This window comes from Hippopotamus amphibius, chromosome 8 (genome assembly GCF_030028045.1).
Source record: "Hippopotamus amphibius kiboko isolate mHipAmp2 chromosome 8, mHipAmp2.hap2, whole genome shotgun sequence".
Taxonomy (NCBI): Eukaryota; Metazoa; Chordata; class Mammalia; order Artiodactyla; family Hippopotamidae; genus Hippopotamus; species Hippopotamus amphibius.
Genome location: NC_080193.1, coordinates 61358931 through 61374160, shown reverse-complemented (window position 1 = coordinate 61374160; position 15230 = coordinate 61358931). Strand labels below are relative to the sequence as shown.

General features: G+C 38.3%; 1 protein-coding gene across 21 annotated transcripts in view; it reads left to right on the top strand.

Moving 5' to 3' along the window:
- The window catches only part of GTDC1 (glycosyltransferase like domain containing 1), a 375875-nt gene that overhangs the window by 282923 nt on the left and 77722 nt on the right, over positions 1 to 15230 (top strand). For all 21 annotated transcript variants that reach the window (XM_057744701.1, XM_057744700.1, XM_057744680.1 and 18 more), the window contains one exon: positions 15012 to 15230. This exon is cut by the window's right edge and continues 114 nt beyond it. In XM_057744701.1, coding sequence (XP_057600684.1) covers positions 15012 to 15230 — 219 coding nt within the window. The remainder of the gene's footprint in view (positions 1 to 15011) is intronic.

The window sequence follows — 15230 nt, the reverse complement described above, 5'->3', positions numbered from 1 at the left end:
GCTAAATTATAGAATAATTACATTTTTAAGATTATAAATTTTTTGTTTGTTTTGTATGAGAATTTCACTGCATAGTTACTTTTTCTAGGACATTTACAATGTTGTTGAAGGTATACCATTTCCATTTATATCCACCTTGGTATTTAAGGAGATGTTTGTACATCTCTGTGGTTATGACTCACAATAATGTTAGCACAAACTGTGAATGGATGAGTCTCTACTGAAAATATTTGCCCAGTGTTCAAAAAAGGATATTTCAAGGTGGAAAGTAGAAAACTCTTCTGCAAATAATGTTAAACCTCAAAATAATGTTCAGCGTGTCCTGAAAGATGACCATGGATTGTTGTGATGTTTAAACAACCAACATCCTCTTTCTTTAAAAAGCTTAGAAGAGGGAAATCCAACCATATGTTAAAATGTCTGATTTTTCTTCTAATTCTTTTTCCTATAACAGCAGAATTTCGAGTTTGAGTGGGTGCTCTATAAATACCTGCTGATTGCTGAAGGAAATATATTAGAATTTAGAAAAATGGTGAGTTTTTTTTAAAGGAAGAATAAAACTTAGGTACAGACCTTTCTCTTTTGCCTCATTTTGGTGAATCTGTAGCTTTCTGGTGTTTCTTGTTGAACATCTATTCTAGTGCAGCAAGTCAGAAACTGACTCAAACAACTTTCTATAGAATTAGACCGTTAATAAGTTCAGATACTAGAACTTCTGGATAGAGAAGACAAAGTAGGTTTTAAAACAGTTAATAGTACAAAGAATAAATTGAAAGTATGAGAAATAAATGTACTATAAAAGCTTAGTGCATATTTTGAGAAGAACTAAACAAAAATTTTATATATTCATTGAAATTAACCACTGGATGTGTAAGTATTAGACAGGAGAGAATTAGTGACCTAGAAGCTAGATCTTAAGGAATAAAAAGGTTAGAATTCAACATATGCCTAATAGAAGTTTCAAAATGAAAATTGGAAAAAAATGTTAGGAGCAATATTCAAAGAGATTTTGGTAAGAAACTTGTAGAGATTATTAATGAAGTCATGAATTCTCAAGATAATGCATATATTTGGTTTTAAAAGGTCAGAGGGTGAGAAAAATCTCTAAGACAAAGCAAAATTCCTTCCTCCAGTTCATCCCACCCCAGCCCCGCTGCACCAAGCTACCACTTAACAAAACTTCTGTTTCCTATCTTTCTGTTTCTTGATTTTTTAAAATATGAGATATTATTTGTTGACTTCCTACAATAGGAATGGTGATTCAGCTAGCCCTCTTACAGTATGAGCAGGCACATGCAGGCACTCACACATTTTTCTCTGTCCCTAGCCTTCCAGTATAGCTGTATCTCAACTTTTGGTTAATTAAATACTCTGTGTTTAAAGCATTATTGCTACGTAAAACTGTTCTCTGCTGAGCGTCATTGTTTCGTATGATGAGGTTTCCTTGCCTGAACAACTCTTCACTTTTTCCTGGAGGTAAATATTGCTTTAGCTTTATTTGCTTGGTTTCTGTGTCACTATCACAAACCCATTCCCAGCGCTGTCACCATCACTAACTCCTCTTTTTAGTATGGTCAGACACATCGGGAAATCTATCATTTCCATTTTTTCCCTTGGGCACTTCCATCCAGGAGGCCTAGATTCTCCTGCTCCTCTTCATTCTTGTTGCTCTCTGGACCCTTGAGTCAATGATTTCCTGGATCCCACATCTTTCTCTTCTTTTACTTTCTCATTTTAGTGGGGTACATCCACCAGTATCTCCTCAAGAAATGTACATGGGAGCTTAAATTTCTTAAGACCTTGCTTGTCTGAAAATGGCTTTGTCCTGCCTCACATTTAATTAATACTTGACTGAGTTTTAAGCTCTCATTGAAAATCATTTTTCTCAGAAGTTTGAGGTAGTGTTCCATTGTTTTCTACTTTTTGAACTTCTTGTTGAAAAATCTGATTTCCATCTGTTTCTGATAACTTGGATGTGACTTGTCCTGTTCACTCTCCCAAAAGGTATTAGATTTTCTTTTATGCTCCTGATCTTCTGAAATTCCATAATGATTCTACATGGATTGGGTTTTTGTTCTTTTCTTATGCTGGATATATATTCCCTTCAGTACAAAGAATTTTCTTATATTTTTTCTTTGATTTTCTCCCCTATGATTTGCTCAGTATGCATGTTCTTCAACTCCCGTTAGTCATTATTGAACCTTAGATTGACCTTATTTTATTTCTTTTCCTATTTTCTTCTTTGTTTTTGTTGTTATTTTGCTTTCTATAGGATTTTCTCAACTTTATCTTCTAACTCTTCTATTGATTATTTTTTTTCACTCATGATATTTTTATTTGTAAGCACTCATTCTTGAATGTCCTTTCTTACTGCATCCTATTTCTCCCACTGTGGGTGCAAAATCTTATTTTATCATTATGGATGGTATAGGATTTTTTTTTTAAGTTTTCTTCTACTCTCCATGTTGCCTCAGTTTCCTCTGAGTTCCTATTTTCTATTTGTTTGCATCATCATATTAATTTTATGTTAAAATTTTTCCTCAAATATCTGATGGTGCTGGTCTCTCCAGTCATATTTGAGGTGAGACCTTGAAAGATGATTAGAATTTCAGAGACAGGGCTTGTTGACCAGTGACCTTTCTTATAGGAATTCAGTTGCTTCATTGTAGCATCTCCACATGTCAGCATTGCTAGGTCAGCCCGGTTAGTTTCCAGAGAAAGTTTCCTATAATCTCCTGGAAGGAGAATCTCCAGCTGTCTGGGAGACAGAAGGAGGAAGGGCGCTGGAGAAGCATCATTAATAATTAGACATCCTTTCATATAATTTCCCTCACCCTTGCCTTTAGCCTTGCCTGGTTTCTGTTGTCCAGATCGTCCAGTGCAGAAGCCTTTCTGCTGCTGAGGAGAGAGGCCGGGGCAGAAGGGAGGTAGTTGCTTGGCTGCATGGGCTTGGGGAGGTTATCAGAGGGCTTGAGTTCACTTTATATAGAATTGCTACCAGTTCTGTTTTCAGTTCTGCTCCGCAACTGCACCTGCAGATGCACTTGGTGTGTCCAATTCCTGAGCCTTCCGGAGTTTCTCTTGAGCAAATAAGCTGCTGCTTCTTGGCTAACACCACACGCGCAGGCAAAATCACCTGCACTTACAGAAGCATTCTGCCTCCTCCTCTCTGCTCCAACACCACTCATTCATCTACTTTCCATCTCCTGCAATCTAGTCGACATTTCTTTTCTATTGTCATCTTAATTACTCTTTTTGTCCCTGAGAGTCCCTGCCTTTTAAAAATTCCCATACCATTATTTCAGTAGAGATTCAAAAGGCAGGGGGATTTAAAATTAATGTTTACTCTGCCATGTTTTCTCCAATCTGTTCTTCACACTGTAGCCAGCATTTTTATTCAGACCCAGTCTGATTAGAAACTTCTCAAATAGCTATAAACCTCTTATTTATATTATTAAGGGCAGAAAGGCCTCCCCCTGGTTATTTCTCGAGCCTCATTTTCTGTCCTCCCCCTCCCCTACCTTCATAACTATCTACACCCACTCATTGCTCTGGCCATATTTTGCTTTTTACCCCTGAACTGTGTTTTCTCCCCAGGCCCTTTGCACATACTATTGTTCTTAACACAGCGCACCACTCACATTCACACCTGCCTACTTTATCATCATCATCGAGGTCTCAGCTGGAAGATCACCTTCTCTAGAGAGCCTTTCTTGATATTAGCCCCACTCCCCAGACCTGGGTTCTCATAATCATAATACCTAATTCTCCCCTGATTGGTGTACTTACCCCATGGGGTGTTCCATGAGGGCATCTTGGCTATTTGTCTGGCGCATAGTAGGCACTCTGATTTGGGCTAAATGGTAAATGAATGCTTTTTTCTCTAAGCTTTTTCACTCAGTATTTTCTCTGAGTATTTAAGTCTTTCTTTACCTTAAAGCCTTGGTTATACTCTAGTAATAGCCCAGCACTTTACCCATCTGTTATATTTTTAACAACCTCTTTTCCCAACTTAGAAAGACTAGAAAGTATAGAAAACCTGGAGAAAGTGGAAGTGCTTGTACACTCACTTTGTACGTTTAAAGGCTTTATTTCAAATGTAAAATTAACAAAATTGTATCTTAAAATATTAGTTTGGAATAAAGACAGTTTCTGTGGCTTAAAAATTAGACAGCAGTAGAACCAGAACTTGAAGTGAATCAATACTTAATGCTGTAGCATTTAATGTGGTAGCAAAAAAAAAGGAGGCGAGGATGTGCTGGAAGTTGGGCATGCTGGTAATTTTGATTTATTCAGGTTGTGGGTAGGCAAATGAAAAAGGAAAAAAGAAAGACTGGATTTTTGATGCCCATCTGTTCATGCTTCAGAGACCTGAAAACTGATGTTTTAAATTTCCTGGTTTTACTTTTCTAGTTTATACAACTTTAAGAAGGGAAAAGATGAAAACTCTCAGAAAAATGAAGGAATTAAAGGAAAGACAAGGAAAAGCATAAGGTAGAAAAAAGCACCACAGGAAACAAATAGTAGAAAGGGAGGAATGTATTTGTTTGATTTATAACATTGAGCCTTTTTGTAATTAATGTGCCTCTAGGCAGAGAACAAATCTTTGATTAGTATACAAATGAAAATAAGGTAACATATTAAAATGCCTTCCTTAAATGGATGGCTAACGTGTAACTTGTGAGAGTTAACAAAAAAAATGCATGTTAAGGCATGGGTCTCTGATTTATAAAATAGTGTAACTATGAAAGGGCCAGTGGAGTCAGAGACTGGGGTTTTTAGAATGTTAATTTTATCTCTTTAGTAACCATGACAACATAATGATGATGGTCTTCTCCATTATTATCAAAAATAAAAAGTAGTGGTATTTCCTGAGCTCTTACTATGTGCCAAGCAACATGGAAAACATAACTCTGCAAAGCCAGCACAATTATTAATTCCATTTTACAGATGGGGTAACTGATAATTAGAGGAAAAACTCTTTCCCCAGGTTAGTTAATAAGTGGCAGAGCCCTGAATTTGAAACTATACAATATACCTATAGCCCTGCTTGACCTAGTGTGCCTTTTTGCCTCTTAATAATTATAAGATAATTAATAGATTGGATTAGAAATTTGATCCTTCTATTTCGATGAGAAGTCTAGGGGACTGGTCTCATTCTCATTGAACATATGAGAAAACCCAGGTTTAAAGAGATTAAGTGACTTTATTCACAACCGAACAAATTTTTAAGAAAGATTCGTTCCTAAACTCAGTTCTCTATTTTCTTCTTAATTTATTTTTAGTTTAAAAAAAGGGAAAAAAATAAAAATAAAAAAGGAACATTTTTGTTTCACAAGAAAATTCACATTTTCCTCTTTTCATCCCCCCAAATTCTCTTATCAGTTTTGATGGTCAGCTCCCTCTTCTTGTACTATATTCTCTTGTTGTCACTGTCTGTCAGTATAGATATGGTACCTCCCACTCCATCATCTCCCTGATACCCTGTTCAGGAAATTTCACCCATCATGATATTGACTCTTTCCCCTCTTTTCCACAACAGTATCCAGTTGTATTCGTTGTCTCGGGCTGCCATAACAAAATACCATAGACTGGGTGGTCTAAACAATGGGAATTTATTTTACTGTTCTGGAGGCTGGAAGTCTGAGGTCAGGGTGCTAGTATAGTCAATTCTGAGGAGAGCTCTCTTCCTGACTTGCAGATGGCTGCCTTCTGGCTTTGCCCTCACATGTGGCAGTGGGAGGGAGACAAGGGAAAGGGAGAGAAAGGGAGAGACAGAGAGAGAGTGGGAGAGAGATCTTCCTCTTGTAAGACCACGGTCCTATTGGATTATGGCCCAATCCTTATGACCTCATTTGACCCTTCTTACCTCCTAAAGACCCTATCTCCAGACATAGTCACAATCAGGGTAAGGACTTCAACATATGAATTTTGAGAGAACACAATTCAGTCCATAACACCCGTAAAATGATATCATTCTCTAAAAGAGACTCTCCAATCGGAAACACTTCCCTAGGGGAATTCTTATTTTTGTTTGGAAAGAAGAAAGTGATCCTTTCTTCAATACCAGCACATTTTACTATCTTGCTTTCAACCTCCAAATAATGGCTTCCAAAAGAAAATTGTGGAATAGGACATGTGATTAAAGATCATTTTTAGAGTTCCCTTCAATGCTTTACTGATGCTGTAGAAGATATGGGATTCCCAGAATAATGTGAACATTTACTTGCTAACAAGGTAAATCCATACACAGCAGCTTGCTGAGTCTGTGTACATGTGAAATAGCCACTTCCTCTTGCTTGAAAGAAATTACTTCAGATTCACATTTGAGAAGTTTTTTCATTTTTGTATACTATCATTAAATTAAGTGGGGTGAATGAATAGAAGCTTTTAAAACTTCACTTCTGAGTTAATGAAACAAATGACGAGCCAATTATTAAGTTTGAATGGAAAAGTTAGATTATTGTAGTAGTGGAATCAGTAAATACAGTTTAGTTTAAAGGTGATAGCTTACAATTTCTAGGTCTAAGAGACCAAAATAAGTAAGGATGAAATGTCACTACATATGCTCTAAAAGCTTTGTAAAAATAGACATAACCTCTTGCTCACAGAAGAAGCTTAGATATTTGTTGAATGAATATTTATTGACTGAGTCAAGATAGTGACTCATTTACTAAGTAGGAAATCCAGTGTTACCCAAGATGGCCTTAGGAATAACTCTGTAAGTGTGGATGTTACATAAAGAAGCAAGGAAATGGGAAGTTTACTTCAATTTACTCAACTCATCTACACATTATTACCAACTCTCTTTTAATCCTCTCAAGAAATTTACAGAAGCAGGTATCATCCCATTTCATAGATTAGAAAACTGAGGTTCAGAGAAATTGATTTGAATAAATTCACAAATACAGGAAATGCCAATGCAATCCTGGGTACCAATACCACAGCCCGGGTTCTCCCCTCTTCAACACGCCGATTGCGTGAGTGGACTTACCTTAAGGTGCTTCACAGAGATTTCTCTCCACTAGTCCTCCCAAAAGAGTCTTTCTTATAGACTGCCTCAAACTAGTAGGCAAATTAGCAATGTATACAATCTAAAACACTTTGGAGGGATTGACATATACACACAACTATATATAAAATAGGTAGCTAATAAGGACCTACCATATAGCACAGGGAACTCTACTCAATACTGTGTAATGATCTATATGGGAAAAGAATCTAAAAAAGAGTGGATATGTGTATACGTAAAACTGATTCACTTTGCTGTCCACCTGAAACAAACAACATTGTGTCAACTATACTCCAATAAAAGATTTTTTTTAAAAGAGAATCAGGAATTGAGGCATAATTAAGTTAAATAATACTCATTCCATAAATTCTGTTGCCAGAAGAAGCCATGTATTGTGAATAAATGTTTTAAGTAAGGTATATGGAAAGTGTTAGATTTTCAGAAGTGATTCTTAGAAATGCTGGTTGAAGAAAAGTATTTAAAAAAAAATAGACTCGTGGGAACAGAACCTTATTTTCCTTATGACAGTCATATATCCCAGCTATTTAAAGGACAGACATCAGAAAATGATGGGCCTTAAACAGAAGAGAGGAAGCTGAAGCTTCTCTTTCTGGCAGCCTTCAAGAGAAGATGCTGTCTTGACTAAGGGTGTCACCTCCGGGACCATACACGGATAATGAGGCCAGTCTGATAACCATAAATATGCTTTCAGTTTCAGCATGCATTTCTCAGGCTAACAAGTAGGGTTTGCTTGTTAATTTTAACTGAGGCTAGTTTCTATGGATCCTGTTTTCCTGTCTTGTCACAAAACAGATTCTTTGTAGTCCAAGCAAGACACCCTTGCTCAGTATCTGAGAGACTGCTGTCAGTGTTGCGTGTTGGCTTTGAAAATTTGCATGGGAGTCGAAATTTGGTTCAGGCACGCAACTTGAGCGTCTGAATGACATGGCCTAACCAGCCACGGTAGTGTTGGATGGCTGTTCCCCCAAAGCATTTGTGCTATGTGCATGTGGATTGTGATCGACTCATCTGTGATGCAAATTTGTTTAAATAATGTTCTGCCAGAGTTTCTTGTTGAAACAGCCTTCGTAGATGTGCCATCTATTTTGTGAATATTAGCCCTTAGCCATCTCCAGTGAAGAAGAGCAGCTATCCTACAACCAACCACCAAACATAATTCTGTCTTTCTGTTTAATGTTGTAGTCTTCAAACATCTAGTTTTAATTATGATAGACTTCCTTGTTTGTGATTCCTTCATATAGTGAAGATAGTGTGGCAAGAAGTAGAGGGGGTATATGTGTACACATGAGAATGCTAGGTTAAGATCTTTGCTTTTATACTTTATAAGTTTATATAAATCTGCTTACCATATAAGTGATATATTGGATACATGTGGGTAACATGATTTTTTAATTATCTTTGATATTTGCTTATGTGGCTAAATTCTAAAAATGTTAATTTTGTAATTAATTTCCAACACATTGTTTGGAAACAGTGAAGAGTTTTTGTTATAAATCACCCAAGAACTTAGATCACTGAACTGCCTGGATGTGTCTTCCCAGTTGGTTTTGGAAAAGTTATTTGTCATTGATTCCTATTTCCTTTCTCTTCAGTTCTCAATATGGTTTCTATCCAGGAATCCACAGAAATTGCTGTGATAGAATTGAATGATATTTTTTTCTGCTATCATCCATAGTAGCCTTGAACCGTATCTTTTTCTGTTACTTTTTTCCACAGGTTTTCCTGATATCTTCAAACGTCCTTTTCTCTAGTGATGTGTGGCCTTCGGGCTAGGTTTCATTTGGACAGGGAATGCTTTTTCCCACTCCTTCTGCCATCCATACTACATAAAATATGCCATCACCCATCAGGTTCCCCATGCTCTTTGACTTGGGATGTGTACCTCCTAGGGTCTGAAGTACTATTTCCCAGGGTATCCTTTGTTGAATATTGATTCTTAAGGTGCCTCTTTGTGTGTGTGAGGGGGTGGGGGATTTGTCCTTGTTTCATTAAGTGCTAAGTTTGGGAAACAATAAATACAGTATTTCTATCACATAGCAGATGGTAAATAAATATTTATTGAATGAAAGAACATTTTTACTGGACATACTAGCATGTGCTTTCGGAAGTTCTGTAGAGAAGAAATGTTTAAGTTTGTTTAACCCAGCCTTTCCGAAACTTGATCTCTCACAAAACCTTCTCTAAGGCAACATCTGCATGTTCCCTTGGAACTCGTGATGCACAGAACACACCTTGTGAGACTTCAGCCTAAAGGGGTGGCCATACTGCTCTCCCTCCCCCACACCTGAGCTGCATGCACACGTGCTGGGCTTCCTCAGCCCCCTCTCTCCTTGTCTGCCCCACAGGCAGGCCAGTTTCCTTATTCCAGTCGCTAAGGCTCTCCTCCTGCTTTGTTGGCTCGTATTTGCAATAATTGTTGATCAGTTATGCTCTCTCTGGGTCTCTTTAATCATCCACTCATTTGTATCATTTTTTTTTCACGTGCTATCTTCCAGATCTGCTTTGAGAGGCATGACTTCATCATCTGTCTTGTGGACTCTTATCTGTGGGTACTTATTTATGAGATTCTATAGGTCGAACTTACGTATTAGGTACTTTTCATTGAAATCTCTCAAAAAGACGTTTGTAAGCAACATATTCCACATGACATACATTTCAGCCATGGCATTCTCTTCAACAACACATGAGTCATTCTTAATGTCCTAAGCTGACGTGACTTGCTTTATCTTATCACCTTCCTCCTAACTACCTCTGTTGGTCAGCTAAACATATGCTAACTTCTCAACTTCAGCAGAAATCAGCTAAGGAGCCTAGCGCATTCCCTTTGCTTACCATCAATCTTACCATCGGTTTAAGCTGCTCTCAAATCTGGTCTTTTTGGACTAATCTGAATAAGGCATTTGGCCATTCCTACAGGTCCAGCTCCACCTTTGTGGTTTGGATGTGGCTGGTGCAGCAAAGCACTCAAATTTAGATCTGGAAAGTACTTATTCCAGCTGTGTCTTTAAACACCCCTCAACATAGCCCTGGGATTTTGTGGCAATGCCTCTGGACCCACACTGGGGAACAGAGGTGGGGGAAGAAGGAGAGGTGGCAGAGGGAAGGTTCTACGTTTGTTTCAAAAATTGGCTGTTGGTTGGGAAAAAGTTAGGGGTGAGGTCCCATGGCTAATAACAGATTGGAAATGATTACAGTAACCAGAATCTTTCTAAAAGCAAAAACAGGTTTGAATAGGGCTTCTGAGAGATTCAGAAACAGGAAGGACGTTCTGAGAGTTAAGTGGGCAGTAGCATTGCTTTAAGAAAAATCGGGAATGATTAAACGGCAAACCTGGCATAGGCGCTAAAAGGTGGCTCGCTGGTTTTCTTTTTTCTCCCCTTCACTCCTTACCTCAGTACCTTTCCTCTTCTCATTAGCACCTCCACCAGAGTTGGAGCTGGGGAGGAGAAAGGAAGTGTTCAGACATGTGCCTGTTTGCATAGTTACCTCACTGAGTTCACGCCAGGATGGTGCAAGCATTCTGTCCAGTTCTATAAAAAAGCCAGTATCACCCCATCAGTAAGGTATTATTTTCTTTTTTAGCATAGGACCATTTATTGCCAGCCTTCTCTTAACTGTACATAACAAATAGTGTCTGATTAAGAATGTTCTGGATGGGTTAATTAGTGTGGTGACTATTATTAAGCAAACTGCTTGTTAGTATTATGCCTATTTGATCTTGGTATTGATGTGAAGTAATTGACCATAGAGCTACATTTAGAAAATCTGGAATAAAGTTTTTTGATTTCTATTATGGCAATAAATTGTTTATATTAAACATGTCTCTGAAAATATGAGTTTCATGACACGGAGAATCAGAATTGACTGTGTGGGATGGTAGATGAGGATTGTTCTGTTTTGTTTTTTAGAAATAGTAATACATTTGTTCGGCTTGCTTCAAGACCAGCTCTGCTGAAACAAAGTAGTAAAAAATTATTACCACTTACTGCTGCAGAGTATATGAAAACTAAAGTAATTTTAGCTTCCTTCACCTAAAGGAGGTATTTCCTTTTAGATTTAGCTAATTGCCTAAATACTTCTTTGGATAGCAACCACTCTATATAAAAAGACTGTTAAAGAAAACTATGAGAAGATATTGTAAACAAGAAAAGCATAGCATGTAACCACCTTCTTTCAAGTACTGGATTATTATCTATGTTATTGATTGGTATTTTGTCCAGTTCTATTATTAAGTTTCCCCAGCTATAGCATTTCCATAGGGAATTTATTCCATGAGCTAATAAATTACACCGTCAGGGAGTTTTTCTTGAAATTCAGCTTAAATTTTCCCATTCTTAATTTCATCTCATTATTCCTAGTTTTATACTCCCTTGTACCCAGCTAAATAATTATTCTCTTTCCTTGGAGACTCCTATTACATACCCCTCTAGTTGTCACTTAACCAGGCTATTCATATTTAGCTCCTTTAATCTGTCCTCATAAATCAATTCTTCCATTGCCTTAATCATTATTATTGCTTTTCTACGAACTCTCTAATTTTCAAACATATACAGTTATCAGGTGCCTCAGATGAAATCAGCATTTGCACAGTGCTCTGCTCCTACAGACTTGGTCTCTCCCTTCCCTGTACATCAAGTCCCATAACCAAGCGGCATCAGTTTGCTGGTCCAATCGACACAGACTCATCTTTGTCAAACTCCAGGAAATCTACGTAGTCTTTTCCATGTGTCCTACTGCATTCAGGTTCATTTTTATTTTGTCAATTTCATAATATTCATAAGTTGAGTTTTGGGTTTCTGTCCATACTGACATTCTGCATCTTCCCATGTCCTTGTTCAGCACCACCTATCAAGTCAGTCATCCGCAGCCTGGGTTAAGGTGGGATTCTGTTCATCCTTGAGACATTTTGGAAATGTGTTGAATAAAAACAGGCCTAGCATCTTGCCCACAGCTAAATTCCTTGTCAGTTACCAATTCCCGTTGTTTACAACCCTTTAGCCAATCTCCCGTCTCTTTTAATTTGCAATTTTGCTCACATGCTGGCCAATATAAATGGATATTGTGAGCAAGATGGGTCATGATACTGTTTTCTAAAATGAAAATATGTTGTTTCAATGCCCATTGATTTTTTTTATTGTGAATCCTTTGTGCACCAAGTTTGTAATTCTGTTAAAATCCTTTTTAAGCTTGCCTGGCGTTCTTTATCTGACATAAACAAATAGGTTATTTTGCTTGCTTTATTGTTTTTTTCCACATATGTATGGATGTTCCTTCTCTTACCATTTGTTCCATTTGTTTAGGAGAAGTTGAGGATATTATCATAGTCATTTTTATTCTTTTTGTGGTGATCAATGGGAACTTTTCTATTGATTTTTAGTTCCTTAGAATCTCCTCAGTATTTTGAATTTATTTCAGGAAGAAAGTTGGTCAGTTCCCTTCATGATTTTGGACCTGTGAAATCTGCAGCTCTAATGTGGAAATCCCCAAGTTTCTTTTCTTTTCTTTTCTTTTTTTTTGAATAAATGCTCTAATTTTTTATTCCAGCAGTTCTAATAAAGCTGAGGTTGTGACCACTGAGGTTTTAAAGGTCTGTAGATGAGAAGAAAAATTTTTAGTACAGCATTCATTGTAATTCAAGAAATTTCCTTAACCTAATAATCTAAATGAGATGCTAAAATTCAATGTTCTTTTTTTTTAGTTGAAGTATACTTGATTTTCATTGCTTTCTTAGTTTCAGGTGTACAGCAAAGTGACTCAGTTTTTTAATTTGTGTGTGTGTGTGTGTGTGTATATACACATATATATGTATATATTCTTTTTCAGATTCTTTTTCCTTCTTTTTCCATTTTATATCAAGAATTAGTGTATTATTTTATTAGGGCGCACCAAGGGGGTTAGCCCCATTCTTTGCGTTCTGTCTATATGAAATATCTACTTCATCTACTTATGACAGGACACAGGCGTGCGGGGAGGTGGCTTATATATTCAGGTGATTTTTCTCAAAAGGCCTTATGAGACAAGCACAGTGGCCCCCACATCAGGCTTTTTGCTTCTGGAATGTGCACAGCATACTACAGCCAGACTGGCTTTCCAGTTCTCAGAGGAAACCCCCAGTTCCTTAGTCTTGCTCATCTGCCCATACGTTCAGAACGAGTGCTCACCCTTCCCCTCTCCACAGTGACCTTCTGACCCCTCGGCTCACTTCTTAAACTCCGTCTCCACCTCTCCTCACCTCGCTCGAAATAGATGGACTTGTCCAAGGCTTTGGGGACGCACTAGATTCTGCACCTGCCACCTGAAACTGCTCTTTTCAACTTCATTTTTCTCTTCTTCTTCCCTCTCAGCTTTGTAGGAAAGCTCGGTGTATGCTCTTGAATAAGGCCCTACTTCCCCCCACAGCAAGCATCCTGTCGTTATCACACCTTATGTTGTTTCTCTACTTCCATCTTATAAGACTTTTCTGTTTCCTCAGGGTCCCGCTCCCTTTCCCAGCAAGTATCCCCAAGCAAACACCCCTATGCACACCCGCCCCATTAAAGAAAACTTGACCTTGCCGTCCCCACTCTTTTCTCTGCCCCTCTCTCTCCCTAACCCTTGTCTGGTTTCTGCCTGCATCCACCCCCCTCACCTGTCCCCACAGGAACGGCCCTGGGGGTAGCCAGTGGTCTACTGTATACCAAGGCCAAAGGCTCCCTGTTGTTTCTGGTACTGTAGCACCTCTGCAGTGTTTCACACCCTTTAAAAAAAAAAAAAAAAAAAAAACAGTTTTAAGAACTCTTGGTTCGTTTTCTGCACATTCTTTAGGAGCTCTTAATTCACCTCAGTAGTGTGATATTATTCTCAGATTTTCTTTCGGCTCCTCCAGATGTTCCTCCTTGCTTTCCTTGGTTCTGTGGTTCTTCCTCCTCACCTACCTCTTAAATGCATGTACTCCCCATTTCTTCACATACTCCACAATCCAGGGAGGGAGCCGAGTCCCTGGATGGGCCTCAGGGCCTCTGAGAATGCCCTCGTTGTCCGGTTCCAGACTGGCTCTCTAGACCTCAGATCCCGGGACCTGGCCCCAGGCCCTTTGCCTTGCATCTGATTCCCTGAAGGGTTCATGTTCTTTCACGCCCCTTTCCTTTGATCACACTGTTCCCTCAGTCCAAAACTTCCCCCTCTCTGCCTTTCAGAATCGGTCAGCTAAAACCCTCTCTAAGCCTTTACTTATCCCCAAGTCAGAATTAACCTCCAGTTCTCAGTTTTAACAGTTGGAATGTCCATTCTTGATATACTGTGTTCCACCACTGTTTAGTTTCTTGTTCTCATGCCTGTCTCCCACTCTGTCTACTGGTTCGCTCCGCAGCACACGATCAATTCCTTGGTTTCATTTTATGTGTTTGCATTCTATCCGTAAGTAGCAGATATCGAACTCTGTGACAAAGCATTAGGGGAAGAAAGTGGTGAGATGGTCGTGAAAAAAATATATCAAAATATAGGTCAAGAAATATTAGCAAGGTCAGTTTAGTACAAATGGGTACAGGTGCCCAGGAATATAGAACAGTCATGTGAGCAGAAATAGCCAGTGTTAATTGAGGAATTTTCAAGCATTTTTGTAAGTTAATGAGCAAAAGTATGTTTTGAAAATAAGCATTGGGCCGTGTCGTGACTGGAGAACACAGAACTCCAGAAAGGTGAGTGAAGAATGAGTGCTAAACCGTCGCTCTACCCTAATTTTTTATGGTATGTGCAGGGCAGATTTTATAGCCACAGAAACTCTTTAGAAACCAAATCAATCTGGTCTAATTTCAAACTTTTGAACTTTCTCTTGGTGACTACTGCTTTTTGCACTCTTTCTAGAATTTTTGTTCTATCTTTAGGTTTTTTGCATTTTCTCAGTTTTTATACACCATCATCATGTCCTTACAAAAAGGTAAAGAGCAAATTTTAAATAGTATTTGCACTTAAAGTGTACTGCATTTTCTTTTTGTAACAGATTCGTGCCCAAGCACAAAGCAGCCCATTTACAGAAGATCCTCAGCCTTAAAGGAAGTGGCGGTGTTGCTCCATCCATGGCCCTCCCTTTCCAACAGGAGCAGAGAGGTTCTGAGAATTTATTGAAGACTTTTGATTCAGAGTCTGGACCCTGTCATGCTGCACAACAAGACAACCTGGGTTGCTCAGTAAGGCAGGAGTCAGACTTGAAAACATTCAG